This window comes from Aphis gossypii, chromosome 1, assembly GCF_020184175.1.
Source record: "Aphis gossypii isolate Hap1 chromosome 1, ASM2018417v2, whole genome shotgun sequence".
NCBI classification, from domain to species: domain Eukaryota; kingdom Metazoa; phylum Arthropoda; class Insecta; order Hemiptera; family Aphididae; genus Aphis; species Aphis gossypii.
This window is the reverse complement of record NC_065530.1, coordinates 80,415,131-80,436,404: the sequence shown is the minus strand read 5'-3', so window position 1 is coordinate 80,436,404 and position 21,274 is coordinate 80,415,131. Positions and strand designations below refer to the sequence as shown.

Here is a 21,274-nt window from a genome sequence, read left to right as displayed (position 1 = left end):
AATATACAATAAACCAAAAGATAAAACGTACTATACTGTATTTTTTTTCATTCTGATTGTGTTCCTAGTTATTTAGTTATATTAATTTAATAAATTATTAATAATCAACTTATTTAACCTAATTTTTTTCTTAAAATTGAATTAATGCTATAAAATGTATTTAGTACTGTTCGCTCAAAACGAGTATCTAGGTATGTACCTATATATTATATTGAAATAATTAGAAAAACCTTAGTCGAATAATAATTGACGGAAAAATATTATTACATGTCTTTATAACCAGCTATCTTACTATTATAATTTATTATTAACATTATTTCACGATAGATTGTCTATCGCCGATGATTACTTTACAATAATAGAATATTGAGTGTTTTTAAGTGGTGATCAATAAAAAAAATTGATAATTAACCATTAATTAGAAAGCAAGCTATTAAGTATTAAGTATTAGTCTAATTTTAACAATTTCGTAACTACGACTCATGTTATCGTTATTATGAGTTTATGACTTATAAGTGTCGTTTGGACGTGTAGTCTATATAGAGTTTATAAAAACCTTAATGTATGGTTCACAATATTCACATTATAAACGAACATAGTAATCAGCAATCATTCTAAACAGTAATCAGTTATGAATATTACAGTCATTACTCATAAGTCATCACTGCAGAAGTTTATACAACCACAATTTATGTTATGATGTAAAATACTTAGGATTCATAAAACTCATATTATAAAATCAATTCTGTAATTAAATTAATTTATTTGATTTATATGATAGTTAATAATAGTTACATTTTTTAATGAGTAACAAATTTAAAACGAAATCACTTTTTTTGGTCGAGTTTTCAAACATTTTTTTCTCACGAAATAAAATTACTTAAAAGCACCGGCAACTATTATGGTTCGTTAACATCACACGTTTAACTAAAATAGGCATATCGAAATACATAATTAACTCAAAACGTTGCAGAATTATCACCGGCAAAAACTGTAACTTGTAGATTATACTTGATTTAAATAATACGTGTATTTCATTGAAACCTTTAAAATAAATCCATCGTTTTATTTCATTAAGTACTGCAATTTACAGTATTATTTTCAATTGGGAATAGGTACGATTTAATTATTTTACGTAAATGAGTCGTCATTTTTTAGGTCAACATTTATATTGGCAGGTTTTCACAGTTTTCGTTGACTAGTTGTCAATTTACAGGTATAAAAATATAATTGTGTACTATGCACAAACAAGTATCACTAGGTACACTAACGCCGATTTGTCCGTGAACTAAGGTACATTAAAGTCTGTATACATAAACGCCGTATTTTTTATTTTTTCACTTTTTTCCAAGCCCAGTTAGACTTTACAAATACCATTATATTAAATATAATTATTATGTTGATGTAAACTCATTTTTTTATAATTTTAACACAATACATATGTATATAGGTTTATTAATATTATGTATACATACATTATTTATTTATTTACTTAGTATAATTTAGTGACATTTATGAACTAGTGGTTCACTGTTCACTAGTCACTACCTAGTTGTGTATGTATAAAGTAACTATAAAAATGTTGATATAGTAGCCATTAGAATTAGTATGAACATTTTTAGAAGGCAACTCATATACATATATAAATATTATTAAACCTTTTTGTTTACAATAAGAATGGGAGGCAAGTAGTATAGATTGCATAATTTGAAATCAAATCAATTATTTAATAGTAAATTAGTAATTAGTAATTACTCGTTTTTATGATAAATAGGTACAGTATTGTTGTTATCATTTAAACAGACGCTGATGAACAATTTTCAAAATACATCTCATATTTTCTATAGTTTCTCTAATTCACACAACTCGCTTTTATATCGGTTCTCTAACTTATAATATTGATTTACAATAGACCCATTTAAAAATTATCAATGGATTTTTAAGAGAAACCTATTTTTCAATTATAAAACAAAATAAACATTGAGGTACGACCGCGACATACACAATTACTATAGTAAAGTATTAAAATTATGAGAATCTTAAAACTGTGTAGAATTTTTTTAAGGTATTAATTAAGTCAATAAAATAAACTCCATACATTTTTTTATTTAAATAACTTATTTATCATTAAATTCTGCATTTTTAAGGCGATTAGCGTATAACTGGGTACAATAATTATAGGAGTAAGATATAGGCATTTTAAATACCTCTCATCTGTTATCAGTACCCACAATAACATGTTTTGCATTGATGATTATTATTTATTAGTCATTATTGGAACTCTGAAGTACTCCACTCTTTTCCACTCTAAAAAAATATCAATATATAATTTATTTGAAGGGGGGATAAGTATTATAAATTATAATCCAAATAAATTTCATAAAACTAACTTTTCAGTGTGGTTAGGCAGTAGGTAAAAATCCTTAGAATAAGCCCTACTCTGTACTCAAACCTTTACATTTTTTTTAAACTATGTACATCAAAAATAGAACGGGAAATGATTCTATATTTCTACCAATAAATACATTCAAACATTTCAAACAAACCGATATGAACAAAGCACACTGAGCTATTTTCACCTTATCATTAATATGGTTTATTATCCCAGTTTTTTTTTTTTTTATATCGGTTTGAAAAAATAAATTTCTCGTATCTAATTATTCCAGAATTTATGTGTTATGTAGGTACTCATATGTGTATTTACTTTAGGAATAAACTATTAACTAGTAATACACTAATACCTACCTTAATACCAATTAATAATATCATATTTTTTATTGAACTTAACATATTTTTGATTTCTAAAAATCCTATTTCAATATAAATATTTTGAATTTTTAGATAGTTACCTATCTAATAATTCTAATAAATTTGTAGTTATTTGTTATATTATAGTTTAATTGAATTTGAGGCAATTTAACAAGAAATATATATTTAAAAAAATAATGTTGCTATAATATGGTACTGCAGAGTGCAGACCCTTTGTAATATTTGCCCCGGATTGGGCCTTTTTTCCGCCATTGTTTCTACATATCATCTTATAATAGCTTTCAATAGCGTGATTAATACAAACTACATTGTTGTTGATTACAACCGATTACCATGGCACATATTATTTGAAATCTTTTATTCCTTATCTTGTCCACGGACAAGATACTATATGTATATATCTCAGCTCCGGACCTGTTTTATCAGACAATCATAATCATATCGGATGACCGCAACTATACAAATATTTTTTTTTTTTTAATTTAAACTCACCAATTTGTTTTTGTATTTTGTATTTTGATTATTTTGATTATTATTAATTTATATAATAAATAAAGTGAATTATATTTTTTTAATTTATTTATTTATTTGAATATTTAACGTGTTCTTTTAAATACCATAAGGGAGTAAAAAAACATTTTTTTTTATAATATTAATAATTTTATCTAAACATTAAATTAGTTGTTATTTGTACCTACACCAAACCAAAACAAATAGATTATATATATAATATATAATATTTAACCTTCTTAACTTAAAAATCTAATTTATTATTTCTAAAATAGTTAAAAAATACTTATCAGTAAGTAGGTACATTAATTTTATTTTTATCTATTACTACGAAACACTAATAAAATAAAATATTGTCATTAAATACATAATTGTACACAGCATTATTATTTATCCCTTCCTATATTAAAAAACTGAGCACGTCACTACCTACTAAATATTTAATGCTATTCAAAGAAAATTAGATATCTATGCTTAGTGCTGGGAACTTACGTAACGATTTTTAAGGGGTAGGTATTCTGGATCAATACCAAATGTAGGAAGTATTAAAAAATAATAGCGTTAAAACAATAATTAATTATTCAATACTATTTTAAACGCTCATATTGGTATTATGATTCTTAGAATGTATGATAAAAAAAATATATACTTTATTTTATTAAGTAGAAAGAAGGAATTTTTTATCCAGTAAAATATAATATGTTTAAAACACGAATATTATCAAAATGGCAATTGAAAATATCGATGATAAACTTCTACGAAAACATAGATTATGGTTATCTTTCTAACGGACGAATAGTCGATATTCATAATAATACCTACCCAGTAATAGTAGTAATTAATCCAATTCCAATAGATCATAGTCTAATAATAGTAGATTACCTATAATATAGTAATTTCATACTATGTAAATATAATGAACATCCAATATTATTATAATGTAAATGGGTATCATCATATCATTAAATGTTTAATGCTACTAAAATTCATAAGAAACAAGTGAATTTTTTTCTACTGATCACAAAAATATTTCCTTGCAACAAAAAAATTTTAAGCTACCTATCCACCCTTTATAAGGCCTGTAGTCTGATGAAATTATATATGCACACTATAGGTACATTGTGGACGTAGGCTGTACGATTTTTAAGATTTTTTAACTAAACTCTGCAATACTACTAAGCAACCATACATTTCTATTTTTTATATAATTTAATATTGACAACGATTATAATTTGTATAAATATAAGTACCTTGTACCTACCTATTAGTATTTTAAATTTTTTTCCATAAATTTCGTTCAGTAAAATTTTCAAGTACAAAGTAAATTAATTTTTATGTATTAAGTACTAACCTTAAGGAGAACCATAAAAACAAAATTTTCGTATAACGATCTGCGAATTATATCATCCATTTTTTTTTTTTTTTTTAAGAATGTAAATATCTACTAAATATGTAGTAATACGTAATGATTAAGTTTCATTAGAAATAAACAGAAAGAAAGATCGAATAAAAACACGTTTCAACGATTGAGACGGTAAAAAGCACGTTTTAAACGTTTAGATAAGTGTAGGTAATAACAGTCAATTCTATAATCAATGGTACTACAGTGTACAGTTGTACCATGGTACTACTAACCATAAAAAATAACAATTTAACACATCCTCTCAGTTCTCACTAACACAAAAAACCTCGTTTCTTTATGTCAACTGTTTAAGGTGTCAATTATAATTTTTAACTTCAGTTTTCTTCGTTAACACCATACCGAATAGACTATTCAGACCCTCCTACATTTTCCGTGCACGAATTACATATAATATAACATACCGGGTATTTGGATATAACATATTATATAGCTATTCAAGTACAATAGACTAGGTAGGACAAGGATGGCAAATAAGTGGCACGCGTGCTAAGTTTGGCACGCATGAGATTTTCGATGTCACTCGAAAAACTTTCATTTATCCATATATATTTATAGATTTAAGTAACATAAAATAAATTGAATAATCAATTGCGCATATTAATTATATATATTTCACAACGACTACATTATAATCATTAATTTTTCTTTTATATTTTTAATTTGTATTTTTCTGTAAAAAATAATAAAAAAAAAATAAAAATAAAAATAATTATGGCACGGTTGAAAATTTTTTTTTGGATTATGTCATAAATTGGCACGTTGTAAAAATCTTATTTGCTATCCCTGAGGTAGAACTTTCAATATTTTCATACAGATAAAAGAACAACTTTTGTAGGAGTTTAAATATGTATTAGATATGAACTGTCAAGTCACTAGTATCGCACCGAATACTGCAAGCATGGTTAATTACGCTTAGGTGTTTTTTAACTTGGTTTTGTGTTTGTGTGTTATTTCACGCCGTCTGCCTGCAAAACGCTGACAGACCTTAAGCGAAAATGGCCTCGTAATCTCTTTAATATTACCTAAAATATACACAAAATAATAACATTGAAAATTGAGTTCATACTTGGAAGTAGTATCAATAATGGATACTTCTTTTCACACATCGTCACACACAGTAGAAACTTGTAAAATGATTAAACCATTGTATTATTATGTAAACAAATTGTAAATATTTTATTTTTCATCTATTTTAATAAAAAAATATTTCAAAGATATCCATAAAAAGTATTATTTGCCTATAAAGAATATTTTCTTAATAAATGTGTACTTATAATATTGATAGGTAAATAATTTGTCTAAACAATTTTTTTTTTTACCTGAAATTCTTGAAGAACTCTTTGAATGGTAATCAATTATCACTTTAAGAATAAATTGTAAAATAAGACTTGCTTCCTCTGCACAGTACAAAAAAACAAGTCTTAAATCTCTATACGAGGTATAGACAGACAATTTGGATTTAAAACAATTAAAACGCAATAACGTAAATAGAATTGTGCACAATAATAAAATTGCATGCGCGTGTCTTCTTGATATTTTTAATTGCTACAATGCTACAATAAGAATAACTTTGGGGGGACAATATTCAAGTATCATAATAATTATTCTCAAATATTTTTTAATTTTAAAATTTTAAATACCTACATAGTTGAAAACAAAATATTTATATAACAATTACATCATCCATAAAAAAATTTTTTTTAAATATTTCAAGTAGATAAGCCCAGAAAAATGTTTCCATTATATTTTAAATTTTAAGTAGTTGGGTAACTTCTCCAATAGTAATACCACTTGTACACTTAGAAGTATTAGGTACCCAATTTCCTACTATGCAGATTACATATAACTTATAAGTCCAGTAGTCCGGTAGTCGGTACTCCCGTGTGGCCATGACATCTCGTCATAGAACAAATTTCCGATTGCTATATTATTATAATTTGTCACTGTAAACTTTTAGCACAACAGACATCATTCAGAGACACGTAGTCATCGTAGGGAATTTTAACGCGTCCCAAAATGGTTAAACTGTGAACGTCGTAATCGGTGAACAAACTACATAACAGCCACTAGCCCACTATAGTCACTAGCTGTCCTTAAAAAAAAACAGGTTATCATCGTTTCTCCGACAGCCCGACCTCCGCAAGTTCTACCGTTCTGATTGTCATCGCTTTTACGTATTTTCTTAATTCTTGGTGCACAAGACTTGCCCACAGCTCGTGGTCATTTTTGTTGGTTCCTCTTTTATAGGCGTTGTATTAAAGCGTTTTTATAAAAAATATTGAAAATCGTAATACCCGTTTCTTTTATCACCGTTTTACCGATAACATATCCAATTTATCGAATCAATAATTATCGTCATTCACTTTTTTTGAAGTCTTTTTGAAGACTAGTGTATTGCAACATTTTTCTTTGACTTGTTCAAGTTATTAGAGAAAGGTAAGTGGAATTTTAAATCTCAGGCTTTTCAGTGGATTAAATTTTTTTTTATGCCATTGATATTAGTTTTATTTTTTAGTTTTCTTCAATAAAAGTTTTAAATTCGCCCAATCAATCATGGCTGAAGGCGACGCTGGAACAGATAGTGAAACTAGACCAAAGGGTATTGAAGCTCTTAAACAACATGTTATATCACATAAAGTTGAAGTATCTCTTTGGTGTACAAGATTGGCAACAATTGTTTTTACATTTGCATACATTCTGCCACTTTTCTGGTAAGATAAATTTTCTTTTTCCAATGTTTCCAATGTATATGTACACATTAACCTTGCTATCAACTCGTGTTTTAGGTATGAAATAAAATTTATTTATAAATGCACATTACTTAGGTTTGAAATTAAAGTACTTAGGTACTTACTGAATAAACAACTTTCTATTTTAGTATCATTCTTAATTAATGTTCTAACATTTTTCTATATTAGGTACCCATTTGTTTTGATTGATAAAGATTTCCTGTCTTTTAATACTTTAATTTTGATTGAAATAATAAAAACTTGTATTTTTAACTCATTTTCTATACTTAAGTTAATATGTTTTTTTTCAGTTTCCTATAAGATATTCAATTATATTTTTTTACTTATATATTTATGTTTGAAGACTGAAAGTGAAGCTAAAAAATATCATTATAATAATTTATTGTTTATCAATCAGAAAACATAATGCAATTACATAATCATTTAATATTATATTATTGACTAAATGATAGATTGAACATAACATTAAAATCAGGAGTAGATTTAAGAATGAAAAAAGGATGCAAAATGACATTATACACCTACCTATTATAATATTAGTTGTAGCTATAAATTATATGAAGTAAATACCTACTAATAATTTAAAAAAAAAAAATTATAACCACTGATATAGTATGAAATATCTTGAATATTGTTAGAGATAATAGGTATTATGTTTTATTAATGACCAAATAAATTATATAAAAGGGATCTTTAAAGTAATAAATAATGAAAAAAGCTCAGGGCTGGAATTCATTTGTGTCTACCCTTTACTAAATTGTACGCTATATAGTGATCAAATAATTATCTGAATTATTAAAATTAAATAATTTTTTAGCATTAAACAGTAGATATATAATAGTAATATAATAGAAAAATAATATGGTAAAACATAATAGGTTATTTAATACTTAAATTGCATTGATTGTATTCCCATATTTTTCAAATAATCTTAATTTCAGTCCCTGTAAAATTAATATTTGATTTTGGAATACAATTGGGGAATACATTAGAATTGACACTTTATTGTGGTCTACAATAATCATATGATTTCTAAACTATTAACGTTTCGATGATCAATTTATTTAACATGTATACTATCCATTTTTTTCTGTTAATAAAATTAACATTTTAATTTTAATAACAATCAAACTTTTTTTGGTATATTGAAATTTGAAGTTTATTTTATATTACTTAAGAATTATAAAACTGAAAAATATTGATTATGTTAATTAGATATCTTGTCTTACTGAACATGTCATAGCATTGTACAAGGCCATTATGCTATAATCATAATATGACCTCAAATTTAATTACTTATTCTAAAATGTTATTATTTTACCTATATCTACTGAAGAATATATATGCTACTTAGGTACCTACCTAATTGTAATTAATAATTACCAATAGATCTTATTAAATTTAAAATTAACAATGTACTTACATTAAATAATCTATTATTATTAACATTCATAAATTTACAATTATTCTATAATATTATCTTCAATGAATAAATTAATATTTTTAATCATTCAAAAAATTATTATAAAAGTTGACAGGGTGTACAGCCATAATATTAAATTTATTCATCTAACTCATAGCATCACCAAACTGACTTTCTTAGTTATAATGATTATAAATTGTATTTATTATACCTACAATTACAACACTTTCCTAATGAAAAAGTATACTCTAATTTAATTTATTTAAAACATATTAAAATGTAAGATTTTTTATTCATTATTGTCATTAGAGTGCAAATAAAACTATAAAAAGGTTTTTGGATTTTTTTTATAATTGAATTGATGGAAAATGCAATATTGAAAGTTGAAAATTAAATAGATTTTAAATTGATAAAAAATTTTAATAGTAAGTTTACTAAAGTTACCTGAGATAGAAAAAGTATAATACATTTTTGTTTTTTATATATATATATAAATAAATAGGTAGATTTATGTAAATTTTTAATTTTTAGGAACCCAGCTAGTGCGTATTATAGAATTTTATTGGCAAATGCAGCTACAAGTGCATTGCGTCTTCATCAACGTTTGCCAGCCATGCAAATTTCTTTACAGTTCCTGACACAATTATTCAAAGAAGACAGTTGCCATTACCTATTGTACTCAGTGATATTTTTATATGTGTCACCCAATATCCGTATCCTTTAAATATTCAACATATTTTTATGATCTATTAAATATATAAAATATTTTTGATTTGAATTTAAACTGCGATTTAATGTTTTCCTTAACATAGATTTATTTCAGTTGTAATCCTGCCAGTGTTTTTATTTTCAACGGTACACTTTGCCAGCTATTCTCTAACTTTACTTGATGTAAGTATAATATTTATTTAATAATAAAAAATTACTAATCATAAAAAAAAATTTTCAGCTTCTTGGTCAAAATGCATGGTGGGGTGCTCGACTATTGATATCTTTGGTTGAGTTCCAATCACGAAGTATATTACGCCTGATTGCCTTCTCTGAAATCTTAGTTATGCCTCTCACATTATTCATGTCATTCTTTGGCCGCTCTGGATTGTTGTCTATTGTATTCTACTATCATTTCCTCACATTACGATATGCTTCACAACGTAATCCGCATACAAGACTAATGTTTACAGACCTTCGTATAGCAGCTGAAAACTTTGCAAACAAATCAGGCACACCGTCATTTTTGCGATCTGCTATTTTATCGGGTATTGCTACCATTAGTCGGATGGCTCCCGTAGTACCACAAAATTAATAATCTTTGACTTATTCATTGTCATTATCATATTTTTATTTAAGTACATGTTGATGGGACTTATCTAACACATGTTTCATTAGTCTTAGAGATATAGAAATGCCATTTGGATAAACGTACTAAATGTATGAAAAATATTGCTTGGATTTTTTGTTTATTTATTATTATTTTATTATTTTATTTGGTTCCGGTTCTTCTATTTAAAATAAAATGAATATTTAAATTGTACTTTAGTATGTACTGTTTGTATTCAGAAATTTATGTTTATGGTATTTTCATTATGGACTAAAGTTATTCTATTTAATATTTTTATTTTAAATGTGTTTCACAAGGGTTTGAATGTTTGCCTTTTTGTTTTAAAATAATACATTTGATCAAATTTAATTTGAATTACTTTATAATAGGTTTACTTCTATGCGTGCATAAAGATTAAACAGTATATTATACCTTTTATAAATTAAAAACTAACCTTAATAAAATTAAAACTAATATTGTTTCTTAATTTTTAAGTGTTCTGTGATTTAAAAAAAAATATTTATTTATGTATTATTTTTTTTTTATGAACATAGTATTATAATTTATAAATTATATTGTATTCTCCAAGTAAATAAGATCGTGTGAATTCATTAAATAGAATACAAAAAAATGCATTTAAGTTTGACTGACACAAGTACAACATTCAATATTATTTTAGATTAAATACAAAAATTAATTTAATTTTCTGGAACTTTCTATTCTGTTTACAATTACTCTAGAAGGTTTATTTATAAAATATTTTATCCATAAAATGCCACTTTATAGCCTTGAAAATATAATTATAAATTTTAAAATATTGTATTATTAAATTAATCTACTAAAAAAATAGTATTCCTTATACCTAAAACGTTGCCAAATATAACATGAATACTTACTTGTGTATAAACCATATTGTAATGAATTATGAATTTTTGTTTATTTTATGTGTACACAGTAGGTATGTACAAGGTAATTAGGTACTTGAATATAATATTTTGTGTTAGATGCAATGTTAAGCAGTTATTTGATATAACTTCATTATAAGCACTTAAGTTTACTTTATTTATATTTTAAACTCACAAACAGTAATAGATTAATTTTATATAAATCATTGTTTTTATTCTTTTGTAAATACAAAATTTGCCTGAATAAAATTAAGGTTTTGGTTAATATTATGTGTTTTTTTTTTTAATGTGTATTCGTTTGTTAATATGGTGTATAAGTTATAAAAACTCATGAATAAAAAGTAAAAAAATACTTGTAATTTGATGGACAATTTTTTTACTTTTAAAAATTAACAGATATTTATATTTTGCAGTGTAATTGTTTACTCATAATACAATAAATTGGACGTTTCTTAAAGTTTATCTTAGTGAGTAATTATTAAAAATTTAAAAAAACCGTGTCATTTACAAATAATCATACATTAATATTTTATTCATTACAATCAATATTTATATAGATGTACTCATTAATTTTTTAACGAACCCGTACATGACAATATTTTTTCAAATATTTTTTTTGATTTTATAACAAGACCAACTTTGTTGAAGGCAGCTGTTCTAATACTAGCACTAAAGAAATATATTTTTATTCTTAATAAATAGTTTTTCCTCATGCATTTCAAACATTCTTTTTCCACTCAGGTAATTTGTATACGTCATCAACCTAAAAGTTTTTCACAATCTATTACATTTCTGAGTGGGTGATTAATAAATTCGACAACATAATCATTGTAATGACTCATTGGCGAAGGTTGTTTAATTTTATACTTGAACATTTCTTGTTAAACTAATTTAGTTTATAGATTGAATTGTTATTGGAATTCTTTATCTATAATCAAATAATAAATTAGTTTTACTGCAAAAAAATGTTGTTTTAGTAATTTAGTCCTAAAATTGATAAAGCACAGAATTGTTTCACTGAGTTATCAATTGTTAAAACACTTATGTCGTCTATCATATTATTGTAATTTTAATTTTAAACTAAATAAAAATACCTTTTTTTCTACAAATTTAAGCTCCAATACTTAACAATAAAAACAAAACAAATATGTTAATCTCTTAAAAATGTATTAACTTGCAATTTATAAAATAATTATAGTATATTATACACATTCATTAATTTTCTTATTAGTTGGTAAAAATTAGTGTTGTATCATCATGATAAGCAAGGAATACTATTAAATATATATTGTACACTTTCATGAAAGTAAGTAAATTTTATTGTCTTAAATTGTAATTACATAATATAATAATTATTAGTAAAAAATATTTATAAAAAGACAGCCCAGTTTACGTTTAATACCATATTTTCATAAATCTGTAGATGTTGGTGGACGTTTGGGAGTTGACTGTGTTGAGGAACGAGATAAATCGAAACTGCTGGGAGTTACATTTGAATAGACTGATGTAGTATCTGAGCCATCAGTGTCTGATGATGAATAAGAATCCATGTTCATAATCAATTCTTGTCTATATGAACTAATAGAATCATTGAGCTGCCGTAACTGAGACAAAAGTTGTAAATCCATTTGACGTAGACTTGCCTTAAACATATAAATAACAATAGAAAATAGAAACTGAATAAATTTAATATTAATGTTATATACCATTTCATTTCGGAGATGTGCGAGTTTTAGGTCAACAGATGACGGTTTCCTAGGTGGAACTGGCGGTTTTTCAGTTGGACGTTTATCAGAATGTTCAGATGGTATTGGTGACTGACGTACTTGTTTAGGTGAGCCAACAAGTTCTGTTGGTTTAGGTGAATGACGTCGAGCAGGTTCAGGTTTAGAACGTGGTGGTACATCATACAGGCTTAAACGACTAAGGCTTTCAGGTAGAGGTGGTAGTTCGGAATCATAAGACAACGATAAAGGTGATAATAAATCTGAGTCTACTCTCGAAACTTCCACTCCTGACGACACATCGGGCACTGATGGTGTACGGACTGGGCGTTGAGCCATTTCATTATGCAATGAATGTGGAAGCAATGTGAACACTGACCCCACACTGAAACAATAGAATATTAACTGAATAAGTATCAACATTTACTTGATCATCATTAATTAATTAATCCACCTAAAGGACAATCGTCACCAGCAAACTTGCAGTCAGGACAGCAAGCTTCAAACGCCACTCGACAAATACCACAGGTATCGTCATTGGCTACCCAGCGCCATTGTGCAACGCCAAGTACGTCTAAAATATAATATAAAACAATTACATACTATATTTATAAATGAATAACATATATTATGTACTAATTTAAAGCAGTAAATAAGACCTGTTCGAAAGTCGAGTTAACAGTATTTTTTTTAAATAAAATTCTGTGTAAAAATTAGACTGTTGATTAAATTCAGTTTTGACAAGTGACAGTTAAATAAAACAAAACTATACAATTGCCTAAATTTGTCATTAATTTCTTTTAATTGTGTTCTGTAATTTTAGCATTAGGTATTATAAACCTAATGTGGTCTTGCACATCTTACTAATTTTACAATCAAAACTTGTTTTAAAGTAACAGTATAACAATGATAAAGCGAAAAACATTACATTTTATTAAGTTTGTTGTACAACTATAAAATATTATTTAGGTATACAAAAACTTTAATAGATTATTATCACAATAACGATCAAAATAGCCTAAAGAAAATATCTGAAAGATCTACATGAATATTTGAAGAGATACATTATACTTATACTATACTGGATCAGTTTTCGGAATTTAAATTGTTCACCTTAAATTAAGACTTGTGATTATATAAAGTCAACTACTGGGCAATTCACTCTAATACATCGAAATACAATTATTTAAAAACTATTTTCAGAATTTTCACTAATATTAATCGATAGAAGCCCACTAAAATGCACAAATGAACTACATATGAAACTATGAAGTATTAGTAATATTAGTAATCAAAATTATTCGTAACCACATTTTGGCAAACGGTGTTGTTTCTTTACCTTTGACCACAACTTTCAATTTCTTTGGTGTTTCCGGCATTCGGCACACATTGAAGTTAAGCGAGTTACAAAAAAAGTATACTTTGGTTCAGTGTTTACCTACAGTAGGTAAATAAAAATTATCATAACAAGAGAACCGGATTTGGATGGCCGACACAAAACCATCGACTTCGATTTGACGACAGAATTTCCTTATCATTATCAATTTTTATTCTTAGGCTATTGGTTTTTTCCTATAAGATAATAAACGACTCGTGCGAACTCTGTCGGCAATAAAACAAGTAACAACTCGCCTACGGGGCACGGGCCCATCGCCCATCATTCATCAGTGTATCGGGTGTCCGGGTCGCCGGCACTATTTATAAGAGAACTTTTTACGTTATAATCGATGACCGCCACTCCCATTTATAGGAAAATATCTCATGTTAGTATTTTTACCTAGTATATTTCAATAAATATATCAATCGTGAATCAAAAACTTTTGTCATCAAATGTCTAATCCATTTTTAAAATTCTTAAAAAATTTTCATCAACTTTTACCCGCGAAAGATCTTATGACGATAAATTGGTTTACTTCAATAAATGTACAAAATATTATTAATATTAAAATAGGTTTTTTTGACGATTATAAATTATTTATTATATAAAAAAAAGGGAATAATTCAATAATGGAAAAATCTTAATAACGGGAGATTTATCTGCTCATTCCTGTTTTTCCTTAAATTCTTGAAGTACGAGGAAGAAAAGTACAAAAGATCTAGCAGTTCACAATTCCCGAGAAGATAACCCAGCAGGCATATAATACCAATTGCCTTCAAAATTCCTTTCTTTATATACCAATTTCTCCTAAATTAATATTAAGGCAAAATGCACCAGTTTAACTTAACATATTAAATACACGACCACAATACTAATCATGACATAAAATAAGAAAGATAAATAAGTGACAATACGATGTCATGTAGGCGGCTAGTATAGTTAAATAATAGTATTACTAGTATTAGTAGCAATGTAAAATAATGAAAATAAATACAATATTTTCAATAGGTAATAATAAAAAGCCATGTACATTATAATTTGTCATGATATTATCATGTAAGAAGAGCATTTAAAGATTGAAGAGTAAAGTAAACATATAACTCGATATAAGTATTAAAGTATATAACCATATAAATATTAAGTATAGTTGCGTTTACATGGAGCCATGGAGGGTAAGTGAGTTATGGCCATATAAATTAATTATTTCACTTAGAAATTAGAATCTAAAAAACGAATACAAGTATAATCAATTTAAAACGATTTTAATATTAGCGCAAAATATTTTTTAAATGTTATCATGTCTAAAAAATGTTAGATAATAAATAACTCGATCAGTTATTCCTTTTATTTGAAATAACACAAAATAAAAATAAATCGATTTTATTAAAACTGGTCTTGCATGAAAATTTCTATTTTTTCACATTTTTAAGAAAAATGCTGGGAATTTTTTACGTTTGACATCCACACTTTTTACTGGTGAAACGCATTATAAAATTAATTCATTTATTATAATCTAAAGTAAATGATAAAAATTTACTATTGAAAAAATTGAGACTATATAATTATGTATTTTCGATGTTTTTTCATTGCTGTATTAACAACTATGAGAAACCTTGTATTACATTTTAAGAGGATGCTACAACCATGACCCATACAATCGTTTAGCGTTGTATTAGTCTAACAAACGCATAATTTGTCAAATTATACTTTCTGAATACCTAATCCAAATATCAATTAACATGTTATGTATATTAGAGATTAGAGTGAATTGACTTTTTATTAAATTAAAATAAGAATATTATCTAATAAATCTCATAGGATTATTTAATATTTTAATTTTAGAATTTTAAATGATTTGTAATTTGTATATCTTAAATTATTTACTAAAAAAAACATCGTATCAACATATAAACTAAAAAAAGTCGAAAACTTCAAACTTAGATTGTATAACAAAATCTAGAAAAAAATATATTCATATTTTTTATTTTATAAATACCTAATATACCTAAATTATATAAGTATGTTTATATTAAATAATTATTATGTAAACCGTACTTTATGTTGTCACTTCGTTGATTGATCGTTAATTATGATTGATATACGCTGACATACACGCATTTATATTATATTTTTAAAATCATTATTAAGTATCTACAGCTACACAGATATTGTGATATATTAGATATAACTATATAAGTATCTAGGTTAGTAGGTAGGTACTATTATTTTGAATTTATATAGGTACCTAATGTGTATCATTATATAAGCATGTTTTAGTATTTTTGAGCAGATTTAGATTTTAAGATATAAAATATAACGTAATTATAATAGGTATAATTGACTATTGAGTTTGAAATTGTATATTATTATTCACTTAAAATAATAGAACCTACCAATTTACCAATCATCATTGATTTGATTATAAATATAGTTTTTTAATTTATAATCGATGCTAATATATTATGAAGAGTAAGGAGATAGGAGTACCTACCTCGTCTACTTTGGTATTTATAATTTACAGCCTACCTGGCTATACCTAGACAGTAGACACCTAGTACCTACTTATTTGTATTATTATATAGGTACAGATAGGTATATAATTAATTATATAATATATTATATAAGCTTTATTATAATATTTCAAAAAATCAACAAAGGCCACAGTACCATACCATCAAATTCATTTCAATAATCTTTTCCTTCTTTTTTTTGTAACTATTATGTTGTGTAATTATTCCATTAATTTTAGAATTTCATTCTAAAAATTATTATTTTTCATCGGTGGACCGCTAATTCACTATTCTTATCGCAACATTTTAAATAGTTTGATAGACCAGCATTTAATTACTATACTTACTTAGTTATGGTTCTTGTCTAACATAAAAAAAACACTACACCTAGTGGCTAATATCTAATTAAACTTTCCTTGTTTCTAATGCTCTGTAGTTTATAATTTTATTAAAGACATAAACACTTAAGTTATGTACCCATATAGGCACTTATTTAGATACTATATATAAGCTTACTGTAGCATGCATAACACATTAATTCTTCATTCGAAATCAATTAAATATTTAAATCAACAAACTATACTTAAATATTTTGTTTTAATTTTATTATTTTATTAGGTAATCTACTATAAAGGTCTACCTGTTGGCTTCTACCTACTTATCTAATTGGAAGTTGTAACCGTTATCTATATATATTATATAGGTACCTACTCGTGATGGCTCGTGTACTTGTTACGCTATATTATGTAAATATGTACCTATAATTGCTGAGCTGTAATGTTTATTGGCAAAAGCTCATTAAAATAAAAAAAACATGTTATTTTATTGGCATTTTAATACGTGCCTTTAAAGTATAAAATCATTGATATTTTTATAACCTTTCAACAACTAGATATTAACTGTATATGGGACATATTACATTGGTAGTAAGTACTTATTAATTATTTAAATTGTTGATAACCTCTCAACTTGTTATTACCCTATTAAATCAACCGTAGTCGCATTAGTAACTATTATAAATTATAATATTATAGTCCGCATATACCTTATTATATAGTTCATGTCGTTTATAATAATGCACTATGTATACGTATCGTCTATAATATAGTATATTAAATTATGTCATTATTATGTATTTATGAGTAGATTATATGTATATTATAATTAATATACGTATACTATTACATTACAGAGATATTTTTTTAACTTACATTTTAAACAGTAATGACTATACGCAGGGAAATGCAATAAGGCTAATAATAGAGATCACTTCGACTATGTTTTGTTTTTATAATTTATTGTAATATTTTAAAATTGAAAATATTGTTATATTAATATATTATTATAAGTTAAACACGTTTGCCGGAAATATATAATTTCACATAGGTACCATAGGTATACAAATTCTACATTAATATTATAAAACATTAGGAACCTACTGCAACATTGTAGATAGGTACCTAGGTAATAATAATTTGCGTAAATATTTTTTAAATACCCTCCCTTTTAAACAACATAGTTAGGTACCTACTGATTTTTAAAGAGTTTATATTCCATAGTATCACAGAATACTACTTATATGATAAATTGATAAGGATAACATACAAGCATAGGTATAGCCTATATAGGTTACCTACCTATCTATAAGTATGAACTATAGCAGGGATGGCAAATCCATGGCATATTGGCATGCAAAATGATTTTGAAGACATGCGAAGATTTTTACTCTAATTATATTATAAATAATATTATAGGTAATACGTAAACAAATTTAAAATTTGTTTTTACAATATTGAATATAACATTCAATATTATAACAAATAATATTTTCCATGGTACGCTCTAAAAAAAAAGGGGGGGGGGTAATTTTTTTGGCACGTAGTGTTCAAAAGGTTTGCCACCCCTGAACTACGAGTATAGCCTATAAGAGTATAATTAATTTAGGTAATGTATGTACTATGTATTATATGTATCCATTATATAATGTATATAGATATAGTATTATATAATTACCTATTTACCTATGTATAGTTGTCAGTTTTTTTAGTAAATTATTTTTTGACATGTATATTATGTCTTATGGCCGGGGCTCATTCTGTTAATTTGTGTGACACTGAGAATGTTACCAATCGAGACGGTGATTGTGTATAGCAAACGGTTGCTATGTAAAAATTTATAAAAAAAATATATTATATTATTTACTAGGTATACGTAAATTTAATTTACCTACAGTTTAATCTTCTTTTCCTTGTATCCAATATCTAATCGACATCGACATTCTTATGTCAACTGTATTTAATAGAAACAAGACATAAACATGTACCGATGTAACTGCATGTAGTGTTGGTATAATATATTTTATTTAAAAGTCATAAGCCGTTGAGTTCAGATAATATATCTGTGACACCTATTAATTATTATGTTGTTCATGTAGCTTAGTTTGAGTTTTGGAAATCGTGAAGTTTTTTTATAACAAAAAATAATATTGTTACCTACATAATACTGTAAACCATTGTTGTAAATTAAACTCTCTATATATATTACTGTTTAAAGTTTAAACATAGGTAAGCACGGAACCGGATCTATAGAAGGGAAAATTGGGTATTTCTGCGGACGTAATATTTTCTTAAATTGTCTTTTAGTGTAAATTGTGTTTGTATAGATACATAGATGAATTTTTCTTTTATACCTACGTTATACCTCACAAAATTTGTATACATTGCATTGCAGGTGACAAATCAGTTAAATAGCAAACCAAATTAAATTGGTTTTATAAGTACATTATCGTTATGTCATTTTCATTTTTACAAGTAGGTACCTATGATGAGTAGGTACCTACCGGCTACCTGAATTGCATAAAACTAATTTCCCTTATAGAAATTAGCTTTAAATGGTTATTAAATTATATTGATCAAAACAAGAAACATAGTTAAAACTATATTTATACACAGTGTGTTTCCTTTTAAATAAGGTAATACTAAATTATTCTGTCCAGTCACACAATAGGATTGATATGCGGTTTTTGGGAGAGATAGGGAATTAACACACATTTCTTGATGACTTTTTTTATTTTTAGATCTTTGAGTGTGCTCATGCACAATACAACTTGTATTTTCTTTTAAATGGCAACAGCGGGTCAGGCGCGGATTCAGTAATATTTTTTTGGGCGGGCCCGTAAATTTAACCACAAAATTATAATTGAATGTAAAATATATTATTGTTTTGTTACTCTCCATGCACGATTACTAAATATATAATACATAAAATAAATTTTAAATTTTATAATAAAAATTATTGTTTTTGAAAATTTTGAGTGGGCCCGGGCTGTGGGATCCGCGCCTGCAACAGGTGTTTTACCAAATTCGAATAAATCGAATTTTTTTTAGTCAATTTGGTCCTTTTTACCAAATGACAAAGTGGTAAAATTTTGATTAAAACTATTGAATTTTTCAACAATCATCTTAGAAATTTATGAATTATCATACAATTTTAAGTATTATTTTTTTTTTGTATTTATAGGTTTTCAGACATTATTAAATTATTTAAATTTAATACAAAAAAAATGTATACATAATATTATGTATGGTAAATAAATAACTATATAAATATACTGTGTACAGGTATATAATTATATTGTACCTAATAAAGATTTTATTAAGTTTTCACTTACGAGTTACGAGATACGATGTTTTTTAAATTGTGATATTTTAGTACTATACATTTTTAGTTATATCAGTATATCACACATTAAATTATAAAATTTTAGTTACTATTCCCAATCGTTTAAATTCTTATATATCATAATACATGAGTATGACTAGCATAACTTTTTTAACACCTTATATGATTAATGAATCATACAAGTTAAATAATAGAAACTCAGACAATCAGACCATTAGAACTATTATACATGTTATATGAATTAACATATTATTTGAAATCTGATTCGTTAAATTTTAATTCTAAATATTTTTACATAAATTATTAAGATGTACGTTATTGTTGGTATGCATATAGTACCTACCTGATTGACGATAAAGGTAATATATTTAATATCACATATTTGAATGTAAGCCCATGAATATCATTTAGGTTTTTTAAATAGCATTAAGACACCTTATTTTTGAAAAATTTTTGTTTTTCGCTTGTGCATAGCAAAACAATTTTTTTTTAATTTTACCTTAGTTTTGACTTTTAATTTGAATTAAAATAACTGACAACAACTGACTTATTACGTTTTTTTCTATCATAAAAATTGACTTAATGAGAAAGGATTAAAGTCTCGATTGTTTTATAGATACCTAAGTAATTATTTATTGCATTATTTTATTAACATTTTATTTATAATTTTACAAGGTTTCGCTTCCGCGTGATTTTTACTTTCGAAACCATATATAAATTTACAGAAAGATCAAACGAAATCATATAGGTAATGAAACTTTTAAAAATGTAGATACTGTTAAAAAATACAATACACATAAATAATACATAATATTTATTAAATTCAGAAATCGAAATTGTAACTCATTTCCAACAAGTCAATTTTTAAGACTGAAAGAACTTA

General features: G+C 25.7%; 2 protein-coding genes across 3 annotated transcripts; one reads left to right on the top strand and one right to left on the bottom strand.

Annotated features, from left to right (window-relative positions):
* The first annotated feature begins 6,777 nt into the window (after positions 1-6,777).
* On the top strand, positions 6,778-11,365 carry LOC114129673 (Krueppel homolog 2). 2 transcript variants are annotated; one of them, XM_027994471.2, is made up of 5 exons: positions 6,778-7,138; positions 7,218-7,413; positions 9,407-9,588; positions 9,699-9,766; positions 9,825-11,365. In XM_027994471.2, the coding sequence occupies exons 2-5, from the start codon at positions 7,256-7,258 to the stop codon at positions 10,176-10,178; spliced, it is 762 nt and encodes a 253-aa protein (XP_027850272.1). In that variant the 5' UTR covers positions 6,778-7,138; positions 7,218-7,255; the 3' UTR covers positions 10,179-11,365. The 2 variants fall into 2 exon arrangements, with proteins under 2 accessions (XP_027850272.1, XP_027850273.1); XM_027994472.2 differs by having other exon boundaries at positions 7,205-7,413.
* A 1,029-nt stretch (positions 11,366-12,394) lies between these two features.
* On the bottom strand, positions 12,395-13,396 carry LOC114129677 (leucine repeat adapter protein 25-like). The gene is made up of 3 exons (XM_027994475.2): positions 13,277-13,396; positions 12,805-13,207; positions 12,395-12,741 (listed from the first exon to the last, which is right to left on the bottom strand). The coding sequence occupies exons 2-3, from the start codon at positions 13,159-13,161 to the stop codon at positions 12,508-12,510; spliced, it is 591 nt and encodes a 196-aa protein (XP_027850276.1). The 5' UTR covers positions 13,162-13,207; positions 13,277-13,396; the 3' UTR covers positions 12,395-12,507.
* Between the last annotated feature and the right edge of the window lie 7,878 nt (positions 13,397-21,274).

Excerpts from the sequence above, each read along its gene's own strand:
- LOC114129673 (XM_027994471.2), top strand. The coding sequence starts at position 7,256 with ATGGCTGAAGGCGACGCTGGAACAGATAGTGAAACTAGACCAAAGGGT. Across the intron at positions 7,414-9,406 it reads TACATTCTGCCACTTTTCTG|GAACCCAGCTAGTGCGTATT; the intron begins GTAAGATAAATT and ends TTTAATTTTTAG. Across the intron at positions 9,767-9,824 it reads ATTCTCTAACTTTACTTGAT|CTTCTTGGTCAAAATGCATG; the intron begins GTAAGTATAATA and ends AAAAATTTTCAG.
- LOC114129677 (XM_027994475.2), bottom strand. The coding sequence starts at position 13,161 with ATGGCTCAACGCCCAGTCCGTACACCATCAGTGCCCGATGTGTCGTCA. Across the intron at positions 12,742-12,804 it reads CACATCTCCGAAATGAAATG|GCAAGTCTACGTCAAATGGA; the intron begins GTATATAACATT and ends TATATGTTTAAG.